Source organism: Cyprinus carpio, chromosome B18, assembly GCF_018340385.1.
Source record: "Cyprinus carpio isolate SPL01 chromosome B18, ASM1834038v1, whole genome shotgun sequence".
Classification (NCBI taxonomy): domain Eukaryota; kingdom Metazoa; phylum Chordata; class Actinopteri; order Cypriniformes; family Cyprinidae; genus Cyprinus; species Cyprinus carpio.
Genome location: NC_056614.1, coordinates 5912819 through 5933311, shown reverse-complemented (window position 1 = coordinate 5933311; position 20493 = coordinate 5912819). Strand labels below are relative to the sequence as shown.

At 36.4% G+C, this 20493-nt stretch overlaps 1 protein-coding gene across 1 annotated transcript in view; it reads right to left on the bottom strand.

The window, feature by feature from the left end:
• The window catches only part of cntn5 (contactin 5), a 314204-nt gene that overhangs the window by 83218 nt on the left and 210493 nt on the right, over positions 1–20493 (bottom strand). Inside the window, exon 7 of the mRNA XM_042743607.1 lies at positions 8672–8875. Within this exon, the coding sequence (XP_042599541.1) occupies positions 8672–8875 (204 nt within the window). The remainder of the gene's footprint in view (positions 1–8671; positions 8876–20493) is intronic.

The following is a 20493-nucleotide window of genomic DNA, read 5'->3' as shown; positions in this document are numbered from 1 at the left end:
TAGAAACCTGATTTATCAAATTATACTAAGAAAATAAATAAAGCAATGAATAAATAAATGCATTTTCTTTCATGTTTTGTTTAAAGGTTCAATAAACTGTTCTATTAAAAAAAAATAATAATAATAATAATAATAATAAAATAGGTTAGCCTATTTGTCCAATCTCATTCGTCATGCTTTACAGGTCAAAGATGATATGATTCTTGAAGGGTTAGTTCACCCAAAACTAACAAGGCATCCTAGATGTATATGACTTTCTTCTTTCAGATGAATCCAGTCGGAGTTATATAAAAAATTGTCCTGGCTATTCCAAGCTCCATAAGTGCAGTCAGTTGGTGTTGCAGATAAACAGTCCAGAAGTCATCAAAAAAAGCGCATGCATCCATAATAAAATGTGCCTCACATGGCTCTGGGGGTGAATAAAGGCCTCCTGTAGTGAATCCATGCATTTTTGTAAGAAAAATATCCATATTTCAAATGTTATAAAACACTTTTCTCTCAGTTCGGTTATCTGTCATACGAGGAAGCCATGCCGGCGGATGACGTAGCACGTAGACGTTGCATGATTAGTGACGAATGTGGAGAGAGAACAAACAAAATGCCGTTCATGAATTAGAAGTACAAACCGAGGATTTGCAAAGTAAAATGTCAGAGGATTTCGATATAAACCAAGAGGAAACTAGTTTTTCTTTGCTAAACTAAGGAAACTTTGCTTCCTTTGCTCCTATAAACAAACTCGCGAGACTAGCATATCTCAGAGGCGCGTGCGCTGCGCATACAAGTTGCGTCAGCTGCCCGAATGGGTTCTGCGTATGACAGATAATGGAAGTGAGAGAAAAGTGTTTATTACATTTGAAATATGGATATTTTTCTTACAAAACACATGTATTCACTACAGGAGGCTCTTATTCATCCCCCGGAGTAGTATGAGGCACGTTTATCGTTTAATGCGCGTGCTTTATTTGATGACTTGTGAACTGTTCAACTGCAACACCCACTGACTGCAATGACAGGGCTTGGAATAGCCAGGAGAATTTTTAATATAACTCTGACTGGATTCGTCTGAAAGAAGAAAGTCATTTACACCTAGGATGCCTTGAGGGTGAGTAAAACAGTCTAATTTTCATTTTTGGGTGAACTAACCCTTTAATGCATTGATGAATTCCATCTACTGTACAAGAGTAAACAATCTCACGGATTTACAATTTAGCACAACAAAGCTCGAGGGATCACAGCAAACAGGTGCTACGGTACGGCAAACCCAGTAGATGCCAGTGACAAAGAGAGGGAATTCTCCACAGTAGCTCACATGACAAGCTGCTAAACTAAATTACTTTGCAAGAACACTACAGAGGCCGCTGGGAAACGGGGCGAGAGAATTTGCCCAAAAAACAACAACACTCGATTCAAACTAATTCACATAAATAAATCTAATGAATACAGAGGAATCTTGAATGGCTGCATTTCACTTCTGCAGTCGTAGCCGGAGGACACAGATCCTTTGTTTATTCATGCGGATGTTGTGAAGGCCCATCTATATCCATTTGCTCAGAGATATGTCAGGTGGCATTGAGTAAGTCTGCAATTACGAAGGGAAACACTCCCATTCAGGGGCCTAATTATCATTATCAGTCTTATTAAATGGGAAACTGATGTATGAATTTTACATGAGAAAGTATTTTTTTCCTTTTCACACTTTGAAAAATATAACAAATATTGCAATTGTGCCTTAATCTAGAACATATCTCGACCACCATTGGTGAAAGCCAAAGATTATAAAAAGTGGGAAATTTTATGCTGTTTGACACTTTAAACAGCCCTCCAAAATCTTTCCACTGGCAATCTACAAGATTTAAGCAATATACACACTTGTGTGATATTACTTTTATTCAGTAAACTAAATAAATAAGCAAGGAAATCCAAACAGTGTCCTAAATACTTTTTTCAGTCACAAATTCGGGATGTGCAAATACTAGTTCAAGAGATGTCCCAAACCTCTGTTACTCATTTGAAAAGATCAATAGCACTAGAAATGATGTCAATGTCTGAGAAGTTATTGAGATAACAAGAAGGTGGCATGACTGTGTGATATGGCTTTTACACAGAATAACAAATATATTTCTGGAAGAGGACCATTGATTCGCTATGGTACAACAATTGCAATACACTTTAGACAATCACAGTCAATTTTTTTTTCAGTCCGAATGAATCAGCATTTTTTAATGAATTTGCTGAATGAATGATCAAATGACTCATAAAAAGACAGTCACTTGTTTTATTCCTATATATATGAGAAAGAATGATCCAGTGACTTACTCATAAAGACAGTTTCATACCTGAATGAATCAGCATATTTTCAATGAACTGATTGTATGAATGATCCAATGATCCACTCCAATATTTACGTTTCCTTCCTGAATAAATTAGTGCTGTTGTATGAATAAGTTGAATAAATCACTAAAATATCTCCACGAATGCACAGACTGACAAAGAAAAAAAATGAAACATCAGTGATTTTACAAAGCTGTTTTTGAATGGTCATCAAAGATGATTTTTGCCCAAAGACTGCTGTAGGCATGGCATCTAATGAACCAGGCCAGCAGGGACTAACTGCTTAAACTAACCAGCCAAACTCTGACCCCTTGCCTACAGCACATTTATAGCCTATTTTATGATAGCAGTGCGTTTTTCCCCAAACAACTTTTCAATTTCAATCTCAATCCCCTTACTTTTTACACATTTATGATTCCAAAGCAATCCCATGTGTATAATGAATTTGCAATATTATATTGGTTTATGCTGCAATGCATTTTCTGTGTATCCTATTTAGTGTCTAGAAGGGCTGAAATTGATAAGACTGAATTCAAGGCCAGCTGTGCCGAAACAAATACATGAGCCCTTTTTGTGTTGCGATGCCTACATTCAAATCAATTTAATCCATTTATTAACACGGAATGGGGTAGTTTTGTGCAATGCAATTTTCCTTTTCTTTTGTTGCGCTATATAGAACAATCACCTGATGAAAGTCTGGGCATCCATCAGACGTTTAAAGCTTTTACATCCAACTGCTAATGAAAAAATCCATTATCCCAATGCTGGGTTTCACATTTATTTTCTAATGACTAAACCAAAGCAAAAATGCAAATTGAAAGCAAACATAACTCCATGAGAAAATCTACATGGTGGTGCAAAAACTGTTAAAGGGCATTTATTCACCTTTATGTCATTCCAAACATTTATTATTTTTTTCTTATCATGTACGCGCTGCTCTTTGCAATACAATCAAAATGAACGGTGGGTTATCAAAAAGTCATACATTTTTGCACTATATCCTATGCCATCTAAAGTCATGCAATAGTGTCTATAGACTTGTAATATTGTACACAAATCATGGCTATTTTTGGCTTTATGATGCTTTTAGTCGTTTTTGAAGATTGACAACAACATAAAATTTTATTAAACGAATAACAACAGTACAAATATTCTTCAAAACTTTTATTTTACTCAAAATAAACAAATCCACAAAGACTTAAAACAACATAAGTAAAAGAAAACCAAAACCAAATTTACATTTTAACTAGAACTACAACTTGAAGACAGAAATAAATGGATGGTCTGTTGGAAACAAATTACTGTCAAGGTCCTTGTCATCCGTAACAAAAGAAAGCCTTCAATTCAATTGTCAGAATATTTAATGTGTGATCATGTGACGCAGTGCATCATCACAGCACCATTTCACTTCCCATTAAAATCACAATTATGAGATGAATGTCATGTGGCGATTCATTCTGTAGTCCACATTGCACCTATTGGAGCATTTATATACATCCTTAGCACATGTCCACTCAGTGTCTGAATACATCACTGAGGCATAACTCACAAGACCTTTTTACAAAGTATTCCTGAAGGCCCAATAAATGTTTATCGTGACATCATGATGCAAACTGAAATGGCAGTTTGAGAGAAATGCCCATCACGAAAGGTCATTCTGATTTCTTGCTTAGTGTGGCAGGAGCTTCTACAATATATATTTGTCCTGGTCAATGTCCTAATGCAGGGGTTTTCAAACTTTTTTTGATTCCGAGAACCTCAACAAACATGACGATGATCCCTTTGCTAGAAAACCCTTTACTTAAACATAAAAGTAGTTATACATTTTGATGTAGAAAATCCTATTTATATTGTAAATAATAATAATAATAATAATAATAATAATAATAATAATAATAATAATAATAATAATAATAATAATATGTATGGTTTTATAACAACATCAAGTTATTTTCTAAATAATCATTGCAAGAAAGCAATTTATTCAACTATTATAATGAATTTTTTTTTTTAAATATTTGACAACATTCATTAATTCATTCATTCATTTTGAAACTAAGGCTGTCAGAATAAAAGAATTATGGTTTTAAAATAGTAAAATATTAATATTATCAAATTCTGTAAAGTGTTAACATGTGTGAAAACATTTAATGAATATTTTTAAATAGCCTTAAAATATTTTCCAATGGGTATCATAAGTGCATTTATGACTAAGCCTGATTTGCATAAAAATAAATATGCTTTCACTGAAAAGAATGACACTAGCTTTATTTAAATATGACTGGCACAGTGCTACACCAGTACATTCTGTCATTCTTCAGAGTGCTCAAATATGTTGTGTGCGCTTATTTGCAAGAGTGACAACTGCATTCTATGACTAAATTAACTCTTGCAAAATTCAGCTAGTGACAACCATATTTATATAAAATCCACATAATGTGTACGAGCCCCATCTAAACAACTAGATGTTAGTGCAATAACATTAGCCTCATTTGGGCACTGACAGCTTGCCTTAGGCACTAGGTACCAGAAACAGAGGTACTTGTCTTAAGTCATTCATTGATTTTAATACTGTGTCTGTAGTTTCTCCCAACGATCCTGCATTTTTGGGGAAACCAATACTATAGGCTACAGTCCAGAAAGGCTAGTGCTGACAGACGTTGCATTGAAAACAGAAACTTTACAAGCACAATACAAGACAAAGTAATCATCAATACTATGTTAGTTCAAATTTGGGGGCATTCTGTGGGCATGCAGTAGACATGGTATTCATATTCAAAATGAAGACCAGGGTTTTTCCACAGCAGGCTGAGACCTTTTTCTTCCCAGCATCTCAAGTTTCTCATTTTATGATTAGAAAAGCATGTACACAGTGGTATTATTAGAAAATGAAACATCAATGATATCAGTATGCATTTTTTATGACCCTTAGTGACATTTTAAATGTTATTTGAAACACTGACCCAACATTCGTAGCTCAATAATTGAAGCCACTGCACTTTCGCTCTTCGAATCCAAGGAAACTGATATCTTCTGTCCTATAAATGAACAACACTGATGAAGGCCTTAGAAATGCTTGACCCTTCACTTAAACATGCTGCCCCTCCAAGGTCCAAGGCCAAGCGGGAAGCACAAGCAATCCCAGCACCACAAGAGTGTTTTGCGAGCGCTCCAGCTCTGTGAGAGTTATTGTTCCATCCGAGTCACATCTATTAAGGTGCGATTCATCACATAAGTACAGAAGGGCTCCTCTGCCTTTGCTGTTTCGTGGATGGGGAAGATGCATGACTTGCCCTGTAGGTGCAGCCGAGCGCAGATGCAGTTGGCCAGCTTTGATTAAGAGCGTCTTAGCCAAGGGAAGGACATAGGTGAAGCGCTTCACCTGAGCATTCCGGCGCGGAGCCTCTCGTGCAGTTAATTATCATCCAGTATCAGCAGAAAACACGAATAGTGGGCTGTAGATTGGTGTGGTACGAGATCACTGGATGACTGACTGAAAGCGAAACAGTTTGAGCTTGGCCAGGGGTGCAAAAATCATTTTCAGGCTTTTAGGCGCAGCCTGCCGAGCCGTTTAGCTGCTGAACGAGTGATGTTTCCCACACAACGTCTGCCAAGCGAAAGCTGTGTACGTCAGGCGCGGAATGAATAAAGTCTCCCATCAGCCGTGCTTGTGTTACGGGTGACTAACCTCCCGCTGAACTGGCGCTCATTCTGCATGAGACCCCAACTATATGGTTATTTGCAAATGCAGCTGCCACACAGTAATTCTTCCTGACTCTACCACCTGTGGCTCTGAGATAACCCTCGGGACTTTTCTTTTCCCCTCCAGCCTTCCGTCTCTGCTCTTTCTCTAACTTCCGAGTGCGACCAGAGAACACAATGTTACTTGCATTTGCAATCTGTGCTAACGAGAGGCGCAAATCCAATTTAGTATGCTAATGCACTTAGATGCGTGCATGTCTCTGAGGAGCATTTCTCAACAACAAGGTTATGCCGAAGGGGACATGGCGCCCTCACAAAGGACGTGCAACATTAAGCAACGTAGGCAAAAACAAGATTTTAGGGCAATGTAGTCCTTTTAGCCCGGCTGTTCTGGGATTGTGTACCAGGGTGGCTGACATTGACGTGTACTGGCGGCAGGTGATCCGTGCATGTTTGTGAAGTATGGAAAAATGCCTGAAGTGACAGCCGGGTGTTTGGCTCCCTCGCTTGGCTCAAGGGAATCTGCTATTAAAGAAGCTAGGGCCCATTCTGGAAGAGGACCATTGATTCGGTTAATTTTATGCTGGGAAATGATTTCCCCGATGGCCAGTTTCACGAGAGCGCATTGTCTATGGAAAAACTGCTCTAAAGCAAAAGATAAAGCACCTCATGCTCTCTGTTTAATGGGGATGTTTTGGAATGCATGACACTTTCGGTTTGGCGCTAAAGGCCACTCGTGCAACGAGAAAGAAGAAGAGAGAATGAGGCATATCAACTACATATATAAGTCAGACGTCTCATTAAATGGGCTTCACATGGCATAAAAGCACTAATATAGACAACTGACCCACTTGTCACACCACTGAAAAACTGCCACATTTCCTTTCAATCCTGATTTGCAGGCACATCCATTATTTCTAGCCTTCTGAGATATTGATGGACTTTTTCCAGTATTGGGATTCAGAGCTTCAAAAAATCTCACAAGTCCAGCTGTTATGTACCTTAAAACACATTTACAAGCCTCTCTCTATGGGAAATGATGGCTTACATGGCATTTGAAATTACAAACTGACATTTGTTATTTGAAATTTGAGTATTGTTTCCATCGTGATTATGGAAAACATTGTTGCATGGTAGAGAATGGCAATTCCAATTAATTTACGATCAGCCAGCTAAGCCCCGCCCACTCAGTTTCTGTTACTTCTGTGTCTCTGCCATGCTTTCTTGAGATATGATCGGAACAAGTGAAAAGTTTAGTTCACCCAAAAATTCTGCATTCTGTCATCATTTACTCACCCTCATGTTGTTCCAAACCCATAATAATATCGTTCAACACAAATATATTTTGAATGAAATTTGGGGGTTTCTGTCCCCCCACTAAAAGTCTATTCACCCAAAACACGCTTCAAAATGAATTGTAAAATAAATCTATATGAATCGAGCAGTTTAATCCAACTCTTGCTTGATTGCTTTATATGATGAACAGAATTAATATAGGCCTTTATTCAAAGCATTTAACATTACAGCATTTAAATTTGATCACAGAAGCTCAAGTATGCTTGCTTGACATGCAAAAGTCAATGAGATACATTCTCGCGTATTATACTAGTATGTTTGCACTTCCGCAAGAACCGATGAGATTTGTTCGCGGATCAAGCAAGAATGGTTAAACTTTTGTATATATTCCCTGATCAATTGTTTATACATGAATAAATTATTTATTTATTTATTTTTTTTTCATCATATTGTCTCAACAAAAGACATTAAACAAAAGACACTGAATTAAACCACTCAATCGGTATGGATTTATTTTGCATTCTCTTTATGAAAATTTTGAAGCGTCAAGAGTTCTGGCTGAAAAGACTTTCAATGGAGGGACAGAAATTACACAGATTTCAAAACGAATGAATAAATAAACAAATACACTTTCCGAAGATGACTGAAAGTCTTAAAGGTTTTGAATGATGTGAGGGTAAGGAAGACCTGTTTTGTTGTACAATTTAATTTGACTATGCATTGCTTAAATGTAAATAAAATTATAAAGAATCATTTTAAAAAGTTAAACCATTTTTACATTTTCTGTGAGCATTTGTTATGCAGTTGCAAAGGTGTTCTGCTTTATTGTTAGGTGGTTTCAACAATAAAGGGCTCAGGTCCCACCTTTAATGTAAGTCTACGGGTTTCTGTCTCCCATTTATCATATACTATCCCATAATCATATTCCTGATTGATAAGTAACAGAACAACTCACCTAAACAAACTGCACTTTGGTAACATGTTGGATTTTAATCTTAAGTACAGTATCAGGTAAGTGAACAGCAAAAATGTGTATGCTATGATATATATTGCTATCTCACAAAATGTTTTAAACATTGTGACCTACATTTTTATTTATATCGCCTCTTGTGCCAGCTGAAGCTACAGTCATTTTTTTAAAGACATGAGCTAAAATGGTAAAAGAATGTCTTAAAATTTCATTCATTAGCAAACAGACTTCATGTCATGACATTGATTCATCAATTTGGTTCACCAAGAGTGGTGCTTGGCATCCAGCCTAGTTCTGCTGTGCAGGTGATGGAGGTTTAGGGAGCAAGAATATATGTGTGCGTGTGTGTGTGAAGTGCGTGTAATAACTCACCATCTGTTTTGAGAGTCAGAGGCGTCGGTGGGCTCAGGACCCTGGCGTTGGTCACAGTGTTCTTCACTTGGCACACGTAGCTGCCCACGTCCGAGGGCTGCACCTTGGAGATATACAGATGTCCAGTTTCCTGCGAGATGAATCGCCGGCTGTCCTCCGCCACAAATGAGGGAAGCTCATTGAACACCCAGCTGTAGATGATCTCTGCCGGGGCAGAAGGAGAGCAAGCAGATGAGCTGCAAGAACAACGCACATGTCCCTAAGGAAACCCCTGTCTGAATCTGCATTGTAGCACACTGACCTTGTCAGAGCGAGGGCTCATAGGAAGGGGAGTCTGGGAGCTCATGTGTAGGTGAAATGGATTAATTCACTGCTCTCTACTACAGTGTTCAGGGCAATCATAACCAGCAAGTTATAAAAATGTACAGGGAATGTTTTAGTGTTTGCATACTGCACCGAACTGCATTGGAATGAGGAAAGAAACAATCTTCCACATAAAATTTCCCACACAATAAAGCAGAAAACAATAAATCACATCTCTTCTATGCTTTTTTTTTTTTTTTAAATCAAGTCCAAGACCATAGTTACAGGAGCTTGGGCTGACCTCAAATCAGATAGTCTCAACTTTTTATAGACAAGATGGTCACAGATTTCAACTTTATGGTTTTCAAATTGTGTTACATTGTGTAGCTGTTTACATGTTTTTGAAAGAAGGATCCTTCAGAAATTCTAATATTCAAGTCAAAACTGTAAGCATGATTTTGTATAAACAACTAATTATTGAAAAGGGGATCTTTTTATAGAAATATCGGTAACACTTTACAAAAAGTTAACAATATTTAACTACATTAGTTAAGACAAACTAACAATGTTAAATACTTTTAAAGCAGCTTTTAATCTTAGTTAATCTAAATTTTAATATTTACTTATATATTATTACAGTCAAAAGTTACATCTGTTAGTAATATTTATTGAACCTAAGCTAACAATGAACAGACAAAGAACAGTTTTATTTGTATCAACTAACATTAACAAAGATCAATAAATTCTGTTACAAATGTATTGCTCCTTGTTAATGTTAGTTAATGCATTGACAAACTTTAACTAAAGTATTATTGTAATGTGTTAACAAAATATCAACAATAAATTATCTTCTTTAGAAGCACCTGGTATTTCAGACTGTAAAAAAACAAACAAAAAAAAAAAAACCCTGCATTTTGTTCCATCACATTTACATCATTTGACCGCAAGGCACCACCCAAAATGTCTCCATAACCAATCACAATATTAAAAATTATAGTTCTGAAGTTGAAAAAAAAAAAAAAAAAAATCAAGACATGCAATCATTATGTTTTCGTGATCAATCATTACTGTCACTTCCGAGTACTCAGGCACATTTCTTATTCCGTACAGATACGCAGAGGAATGAAGTATTCTTTATCATGTCACATTGAGCTAGAAACCAAATGACAAAAGACAGGCTGTCAACAGAACAAAATTATGTGTGTTTTTCTGTAACTCTGAAGCAGTTATATTATGCCATATAAATCCAGGAGATATGAGAGAGCGGATTACTACTCTGATCTCACACTGTTTGCCTTATGTCGACGATATCGTAGTCACACAGAATTTCTCGCAGCAGAAAAGGGGAAAAGAAAGAGAGAGAGTGAAACTTCCTCATGGTCCAAATGAATTTCCCCAGAACCAATTTATTCACCAAATAATTAAAGTATGAATTTCACAGACCATTGATTTCTTTTGCATAGTAAATACAGGTGCCACGCTCCCATTGATTAATCACTGAAGGATTGCCACTCTTTAAAGAGATTCCAGTTCAATTTTTCATACACAAGGGCTAATGTCAACTCAGTAAACAATGAATATTTATCTCATAAATAAAATTCAAAAGGACTCTCATGAAAGACGTCCTCATAAAGCCTTAAACAATATAAATTGCAATATTTCTAGCTGACGGCCTCAGTGCCTGAGGCTTCTGATACTGTTTTTTGAGTTAAAGCACTGGGTTTGCATAAAGACTTACAACCGTCAGCAACTGAGAAAAGGTGAATTTATTGTCCAAGAGGCACTGAATCGAAATGCAACGAAAATTCATGATGAATATGATCGGAATAGTACAATGGTGCTTTATTTCTGAAGTATGAAGTACGATTCATTTTGCATGTTTATAAGGTAACAGGCATGTGTGGCTAAAGTTAAATTTATTCTCCATTTCAGTATGAGAATGCTTAAATACACAGAAGGAGCAGTATTACACACATTATTAGCATCATTTGCGCTTTATTTTGTTTTTACTAGCTCAACATATGCTTCTTGTTTTAACAGAATGTGAAAAAGAGAGAAAGAAATCAGCCTTTGTGTTTAATTTATTCCAGCCAAAATTGCACATCACATCATAAATACAATTTCCGACCATGTACTGTTGGAAATTCCCAGAAGAACCTGAAAACAGCATTAAATGGAGCAAATATAAGAGTACACAGTCATTTTTATTTTTAGTGTAACATCAGCGCTCCACGCATTCATCAAGGTCAGGAACCAACAACGCCTCCTCTACACTTTGAGTGGTAAAGCAACAGCGATCATATTGAGAGTAATATCCTGTTTACATCTCAGTGATTTCAAATTATTTTCAATTACTTTCAGTTTTAAAGTCATCTTCCCATATTAATGTGGATGAAACCTCCTACGAGCAATTCAGGCAAATGAAAGACAAATTAACCTCAAAGCCATCCTACGAGTCCTAAAATAAATTCCCTGCAGTTCTTCCCATTCCACACATATCAAATCCAAACTGTTAATCCTCCAAGCAAACATTTAATAGTTCCCGCTCATAACCGGATGATGTTCGTACAGGTCTTACAGTAAATGTGTTAATGCAAAAAGTTAAAATACAAAGTTAAAATGGAACAAATAAAGATGCATGCTTATTGGTTGCTTTTTGTTCACTTTAAGTTCTAAGTCATACACTTACTTAATCACTTACTTATTTTAATTTATTTATGTGAAATAAAGAAGTTTTGAAAACAAAATCAAATATATACCAAAATCAAAATTAACATACAAAAATACCAAAAATCATATAAACAAAACAACACCATATATTCAGTCCAGACTTCTGATACAGCATAACATTTACATCATGGTTCACAATAAATTGCTTGCTATTGCTAAATGTTTGCTTATGTGTTTATCTCATCAGATTCTTAAAGCCTGGTGCCCCTCAGAAGGTACGCAGCTTGGAGCCTGATGGGAAAGCAGTATTGGCATTTAAAGACAAATCATTCTGTGACCTCGTAGCCAATGAATGATGTTAATTTTCTTCACATCAGCTATCCGTGCTAGTCAAACAATTGCAGTAAATCAATAGACTAAAAACAGCCTTGTCTCATGTTAATAGGTTGCTCGGTTCCTCAGTTCCTTAGTTCTGGTACAATGCTACAGCTCTGCCTCCTACACACTCTTGAAGAGCACAGAATCTTTTACCATAACATATACACAGTAGCAGTGAATGTTTGGATACACTGGACTAGATTTATGTTTCTCATGAACCCAAAAGCATTTTAATCTAAAGGCTTAATGTTAAAATATTGGACATCAGTTATGTAGAAAACATAAACTAGCTACATACTTTAAAATAGTCATTTTATATATATATTAGGGCTGTCAATCGATTAATTTTTTTAATCTAATTAATTACACCCTTTTCTGTGATTAATTGTGATTAATCACACACTTCATGAAAATTTAGCATAGACCATTTATCTTGTTTCAAATGTTTATTTTGTCATCATTTGCTATATCCAGAAAAGTAAACCAAAAGATTAAAGTGTGATTCTCAAAAATCTGTATTTTCTGCAAGCTTTTTTCAAGATAAATTTAGATGTCTTTCCAAAAAGGACACCAAAGGAGCCCATATAAGCACATATGAAAAAAAAGAGATAAAAAAAAAACAAAAAAAAACAGAATTTTATAGTATATGTACAGTGCAACAGCAAAGAGCTTTTTTACATTTTAGAGAAGTTAAGTTGCGATACAGAACAGGACTACATGGAGATGGCAAAAAAAAAAAAAAAGTAAATAAAAAAATAACCAACCACTTGCTGACTGCATATATTTATTACTGTATACAGATCTATTCATTATTGTGAATTTGTGTGGAAACAACGTGAATGTACGGAAATGTCTGTGCTGTGCATAAATACAATGTGCGATCAGTGCATCAAGAGCACTCATACACACATTATTATAACAGTCTCAGTCTTCATCCATCAAAACTCTACTAGCGAGACTGGTTATCCAGTCGAGAAACCGTAGTTTGTGTCTCATCTTGCCATACAGTGGTGGGATGTTAACAACCCGTTCAGTCTGTACTTCACACAGCGCAACATGTGAGGGCTTGAACTCTTCATAGACAATCACTATGACAGAGTGCTGCAATCTTTGATGTAATCACCCTGGTTACTATATATTAGCGCTGTTTTGGGCGGATTATTTGAATGCATTCACTTCCTGGATCATTGGACTTCAATTTTTCCTGGAGTTAAGCAGCTTAAAATGACCTGATCGCAAGCAGAGAAGCACAATTGGGTAACAGTAATTCTCTGCAGTAAGATTCTGCAGTAATTCTCTTAGTAATATTTATATATATATATAATATTTTTAACCACAGTATTCCTTTTACATAGCCTAGTAGTAGTTAAAATATTTATTGTACATCTAAACTTATAACATTAATGTAATCAAATTAAATATAAAACAAGCTTTTTGTTTTAGGGCATTAACATTTTTATAGAAAAGTTTGTTATAGAAAAACAAGTTATGCTCAAAGTCCAGAGCCTCCATCATAATATTATTAAAGACCCAACACATCGGAATGCGGCGCGGGACAACACTTGATGGGTGAGTGCGGGTGCGGGCAGGTAAGGGTGTACTCACACTAGGCAATCTTAACCGTGCTGAGTGCGTTTGACCCCCAAAGCCTGGTTCGTTTGACTAGTGTGATCCCTCAGTGTCGTGGTTCAGTTATATATAAATCAGTGAGTGTGAGCGCTAACCGTGCCGGAGCGCAGAACTTATAATACAGGTGCATTTCAATAAATTAGATTGTCGTGGAAAAGTTCATTTATTTCAGTAGTTTAACTCAAATTGTGAAACTTGTGTATTAAATAAATTCAGTGAACACAGACTGAAGTAGTTTAAGTCTTTGGTTCTTTTAATTGTGATGATTTTGGCTCACATTTAACAAAAACCCACCAATTCAGTATTTCAACAAATTAGAATATGGTGACATGCCAATCAGCTAATCAACTCAAAACACCTGAAAAGGTTTCCTGAGCCTTCAAAATGGTCTCTGAGTTTGGTTCACTAGGCTACAGAGTCATGGGGAAGACTGCTGATCTGACAGTTGTCCAGAAGACGATCATTGACACCCTTCACAAGGAGGGTAAGCCACAAACATTCATTGCCAAACAAGATGGCTGTTCACAAAGTGCTGTATCCAAGCATGTTAACAGGAAGTTGAGTGAAAGGAAAAAGTGCTGAAGAAAATAATGCACAATCAACCAAGAGAACAGTAGCCTTATGAGGATTGTCAAGCAAAATCGATTCAAGAATTTGAGTGAACTTCACAAGGAATGGACTGAGGCTGGGGTCAAGGCATCAAGAGCCACCACACACAGACATGTCAAGGAATTTGGCTACAGTTGTCGTATTCCTCTTGTTAAGCCACTTCTAAGGCATCTTACCTGGGCTAAGGAGAAGAAGAACTGGACTGTTGCCCAGTGGTCCAAAGTCCTCTTTTCAGATGAAATCAAGTTTGTATTTCATTTGGAAAACCAAGGTCCTAGAGTCTGGAGGAAGGGTGGAGAAGCTCATAGCCCAAGTTGTTTGAAGTCCAGTGTTAAGTTTCCACAGTCTGTGATGATTTGGGGTGCAATGTCATCTGCTGGTATTGGTCCATTGTGTTTTTGGAAAACCAAAGTCAAGGCACCCGTTTACCAAGAAATTTTGTAGAACTTCATGCTTCCTCCTGCTGACCAGCTTTTTGAAGATGCTGATTTCCTTTCCAGCAGGATTTGGCACCTGCCCACACTGCCAAAAGCACCAAAAGTTGGTTAAATGACCATGGTGTTGGTGTGCTTGACTGGCCAGCAAACTCACCAGACCTGAACCCCAGAGAGAATCTATGGGGTATTGTCAAGAGGAAAATAAGAAAAGAGACCAAAAAATGCAGATGAGCTGAAGGCCACTGTCAAAGAAACCTGGTCTTCCATACCACCTCAGTGCCACAAACTGAACACCTCCATGCCATGCCGAATTGAGGCAGTAATTAAAGCAAAAGGAGCCCCTACGAAGTATTAAGTACATGTACAGTAAACGAACATACTTTCCAGAAGGCCAACAATTCACTAAAAATGTTTTTTTTTTTTTTTTCTTATGAAGTACTCTCTTAAGAAGAGATCATGAAATGGTGGGTTTTTGTTAAATGTGAGCCAAAATCATCACAATTAAAAGAACTAAAGACTTAAACTACTTCAGTCTGTGTGCACTGAATTTATTTAATACACAAGTTTCACAATTTGAGTTGAATTACTGAAATAAATGAACTTTTCCTTGACATTCTAATTTATTGAGATGCACCTATATGTTGCGTGAACATTTCTGAGCAGCAAGATCTGTAAAGCAGTATATTGTGAGAGAGGGCCGTGTGTTACCGCATCCCAAACAACTCAAAATAATAAACCACAAAGTTAACAAAATGATGCACTCCACTGTGCTGAGCAAGAGCGATTCTCTGCTGTCTTCACATGCTATCAGAAACTTCCTATTTCCCACTTGTGATTACAATGACGTTGCATTATTTTCTGTTAAAAATAACAGTGAACAGTGTTTTGTGCATGTTGATAATAAAAAAATTAATCGGGGGCATCCATGTGAGCGCTGCTGCAGTCTTAGGCCCAACCCAAATGCTCTCATTGGTTGAGACGCATGATGACACTCATCCCAAGCCAGTACTGATCAACATCCCACCCCTCCTGTGACCCATGGTTTGTCTGTGTGTATTCAGAGCCAGTGAGGAACATATACAAAATATAAAATAAATATTATATATATATATATATATATATATATATATATATATATATATATATATATATATATATATATATATATATATATATACATACATACATACATACATACATACATGGCATCTACACTCATATTAGTCTGTTTCTCTCTTATTCCGAGGTCACCGTAGCCACCAGATCCAGTCTGTATCCAAGTCAGAGGGTCACTGCAGTCACCCGGATCCAGTATGTATCCAGCCCAGATGGTGGATCAGCACCTAGAAAGGACCTCTACAGCCCTGAAGGACAGCGGAGACCAGGACAACTAGAGGCCCGGAGACAGATCCCTTTTAAGACCTTGTCTCAGACGACCACCGGGACAAGACCACAGGAAACAGATGATTCTTCTGCACAATCTGACTTTGCTGCAGCCTGGAATTGAACTGCTGGTTTCGTCTGGCCAGAGGAGAACTGGCCCCCCGACTGAGCCTGGTTTCTCCCAAGGTTTTTTTCTCCATTCTGTCACCGATGGAGTTCTGGTTCCTTGCCGCTGTCGCCTCTGGCTTGCTTAGTTGGGGACACTTCATTTACAGCGATATCGTTGACTTGATTGCAAAAAATTGCACAGATACTATTTAAACTGAACTGAGCTGCATGATGACATCACTGAATTTAATGATGAACTGCCTTTAACTGTCATTTTGCATTATTAACACACTGTTTTCCTAATTAATGTTGTTCAGTTGCTTTGACGCAATCTTTTTTTTGTTTAAAGCGCTATATAAATAAAGATCACTTGACTTGACTTGACTATATATATATATATATATATATATATATATATAATATATACATATATATAGTATATATATATATATATAAAAACATGGATCTCCATTACTTTTCCATTAGAGGACAGCTGAGGAGTGAGATTTGAGACAGGCCACTAAAGCGCTTCCTCATGCTGCCTGTGTCTGCATGAAATAATTGTCTGACTGACTTTTCATTTCTAATGATCCAGTAAATTTGAGCCTTGATGCTGATGCTTGTCTGGAAACACTGCATCGACCAGTTGGAGACGTATAGGTTGACACACAAGGACCGTAATTTCCCATGTGGAACAGGAATTCAGTTATTCATCGCTATTGTCCTGAAGAAAACAGACAGGACCATGACACTGGATTTGGACGGATGCATCAAATAGTGTTTCTTCTCAAAGTTCTACTGGAAGGGCACAACAGAAATCAATTACACTTACAATGTAATTAAAATAATCGCATTATGATTATCAGATGACACATGCTAAGGAGAGCCGGGTTGAACTAAGTGAAACAGAGCTGCCGATGATATCCACCAAACATAAAGATATCCAACGAGGGGAGGGGTGGGGAGAGATAAGGACTAACCACTGCATCTATTTAGCTCAGAATGGAGTGTTTGGTGAATTTCGACCTGTGCTAATACCACTGAAGCGCTCTCTCAGCTTCTTGTCGTGGTGTAAACAGTAATGGTCATGCTCATGCTTGTATGGTGCAATAATGACCTGTCTGTTTGCAATCTCACATGTGGACATAGTCCAACATGGTTTAGAAAGATGCAACAGTCAAGTTGCCAAATGCTTTTGAAGTAAAATCAGACCACTATACTAACGAGGATTAAATAGGACGAGATTTTGCACTGCTGTTATTTTTCCAGTTATAAATGAACAGTTCACCCTGAAGTTAATTCTGTTTTGAAAAGTCATATTTTTCTAGTCTTTTTATAGTGCATTTCATCCTTTTTAGAACTTGACATATGTTACCATGAAATGCATTATGTAGAAAATTTGTAAAGAGTGTGTAAAAAAATAAAATAATAAAAATAATGGTAACACATTACTTACAGCCTTAATGTATAATATATAATAAAGTAGTTTTAATGTATTAATTATGCTGTGTAATGCACCTTATAATGCACTTTACAATCTCAATCTCAGTTAATACATTATAACACTATTTTAAATTTGGTAATAATTATAAGATATAATGTATAATGTATTGCAATGCACATTATGAATAATCATAATGCACTATACCCTTTAATAACCCTTTATAATATAATGAATTATACATACTGTATGAGCTTTAGGTAAGGTGTTATCTATCTATCTATCTATCTATCTATCTATCTATCTATCTATATATATATATATATATATATATATATATATATATATATATATATATATATCTATATATATATATATATATAAACAAAGTTTATTGCAGTATGTTTTAGAAGTATGTTATTTTATGTTATTTTAGTTTTTCTACTTCACAATTTCACCTTAATTTGATTCTGTTACTTGCTGTTTGTTTCTTTTTTAAATTTACAACATTGTAAAACAGATTTTATACTTTTCTTATTAATAGTAATATTCTTGTAAAATTGAGTACATTTTTTTCTGAACTGTAAATAAATATTGTTGAAATACATTTTACAGGGAAATACTTCAGTCTATTTCAAATTCAGTGTAATACTGGCCATTTCTTTGTAAAAAAAAAAAAAAATAATAAAAAAAAGGCAATTTCTGAGTGAAAACTGTTTCAAAGTAAATGCTCAATGCATGAAAAATTACAGCATACAGTTTTAATACAAGCTGAGAGTGAGTAATGAGATTTTCTAAAGCAAACAATCCCTTTAATACAGTCTTCTTCATTAAGAGACTAAGCAGACAGGAAGAGAGGAAGCTGGATGAGGTTACTCTGGGTCTCTAGGATCACTAAATGTTCTAAAAATGGCCATTTCACTCACTGCATCCGAGTTCATTTAACCTGCAATTACAGGGACTGGAGCAAGACAAGCAGAGACTGAAAAAGGACTTCTTCCCACGTGGGGTCTGTCGTACTCTTTAGCCAATCAGATGCGAGCTTACCATTCAACCAATCATATCATAAGCCACTGAGAGTGAAGTCAAGGAGAGTAGTTTTGCACATGTTCAGATGAAGTCACAATAATGGCAGAAGCTTCCTTTGTTTGAGTCTGCGCGTCAGAAACGGAAGTGCTAAAAATGGGCTTCACTTGTCTCAATTGAGTCCAATTGGGTCGCTGTGTCCATTTCGTTTACTGTCTATGGGAGTACTGATGTAAAGGCTTAATTTCCGTTCTAATTAATCCATAGTGCCGCAAAGGGGTGCAGAATCGTGCTTCGTGAAGGCCTCTCATGGCTTATGTCTATTATTGGGTGAATGGTTAATCTCGCAACTGATTGGCTAAAGATACGACAGACCCACGTGGGAGAGAGAGCTCTTCCAGGAAGTCTCAAAAACACAACACACACAAATCCGAGTGGATTCGTAGTCATGACTATTTGTACATTCAGACACTCGTACATTTTAACACTTCAAAGGTTTTTGTGCACAGTTGTATATCTAACAATTGGGTTTGTGCATTTGTGAAATGTTATTTTATGAATATATAATTTTGATATTTTGCGCATGTGAATTGCTTTTGTTGTGAATATATTTTTTTTTCACGCAATGTGATTTTTTTTTGTGTGTACGTGAATTAGGTTTCATGCATGTGAAATTGTCTACGCATGTGTGAATCGTGTTTTTTGCATGAATTATATTTGAGACTAATCTGCTTCCATAGATAGGCGATAGTGATAAATATCAGAATCAGAATCAGAATCAGAAAGAAAGAGCTTTATTGCCAAGTATGCTTACGCATACAAGGAATTTTCTTTAGTGACATAAGCTTCCAGTACACAGAGACAACAACAACAAAAAACAAAAAAATAAATTGCAAATAAATAAATTGTATGAACCAGTTGTGCTATAGATGACAAATGGATTAAAGAATAGAGTAAGATGCAGAGGTGTACTTGGATGGAGGGGTACAAAATAAATATAAGAAATAATTGGCACATTTTTCACCACGTGGGATTGAGAGAGCTCTGCCGGAAAGTCCAAAAACACATCTCCACACACATCACAACTCCTCTATCCTGAGTGGCATCGTATAAATGACGATTTGTAACATTCAGAACAAGCTGTCGTGTCTTGGGGTAGCATTTTAAAAAACATTCAAAGGTTTTTGGTGCCACAGTTCGTATATCCTCGAATTGTGTTTTGCATTTTAGTGAAATGATATTAATTGGTTGAATGGTAAGCTCGCATCGGAGTGGCTAAAGAGTTACGCAGACCCACGTGGGAAGAGAGCTCGCCCAAATCCTCAAAAACACACGACACACAAAGCCTGCCGAAGGGAATCCGTAGTAATGACGGTTTGTACGGCAGACACTCGTACATTTGAAACACTTCAAGTTTTATGCACAGTTTTAATATCTACCGAATTGTGTTGCTTTGTGAAATGTATTTATGAATATATATTTTACTTTTTGCCGGCATGTGAATTGCTTTTTGTGAATAATTTTTTTTTTTCACGCATGTGATTCTTTTGTGTGTGAACGTGAATATAGGTTTCATGCAGTGGGAAATTGTCTACGCATGTGTTGAATCGTGTTTTTTTTGTTTTTTTTGCATGAATTATATTTGAGACTAATCTGCTTCCATAGATAGGCGATAGTGATAAATATCAGAATCAGAATCAGAATCAGAAAGAAAGAGCTTTATTGCCAAGTATGCTTACGCATACAAGGAATTTTCTTTAGTGACATAAGCTTCCAGGACACAGAACACGAACCACAAAAAAACAAAAAACAATTGCAAATACATAAATTGTATGAAC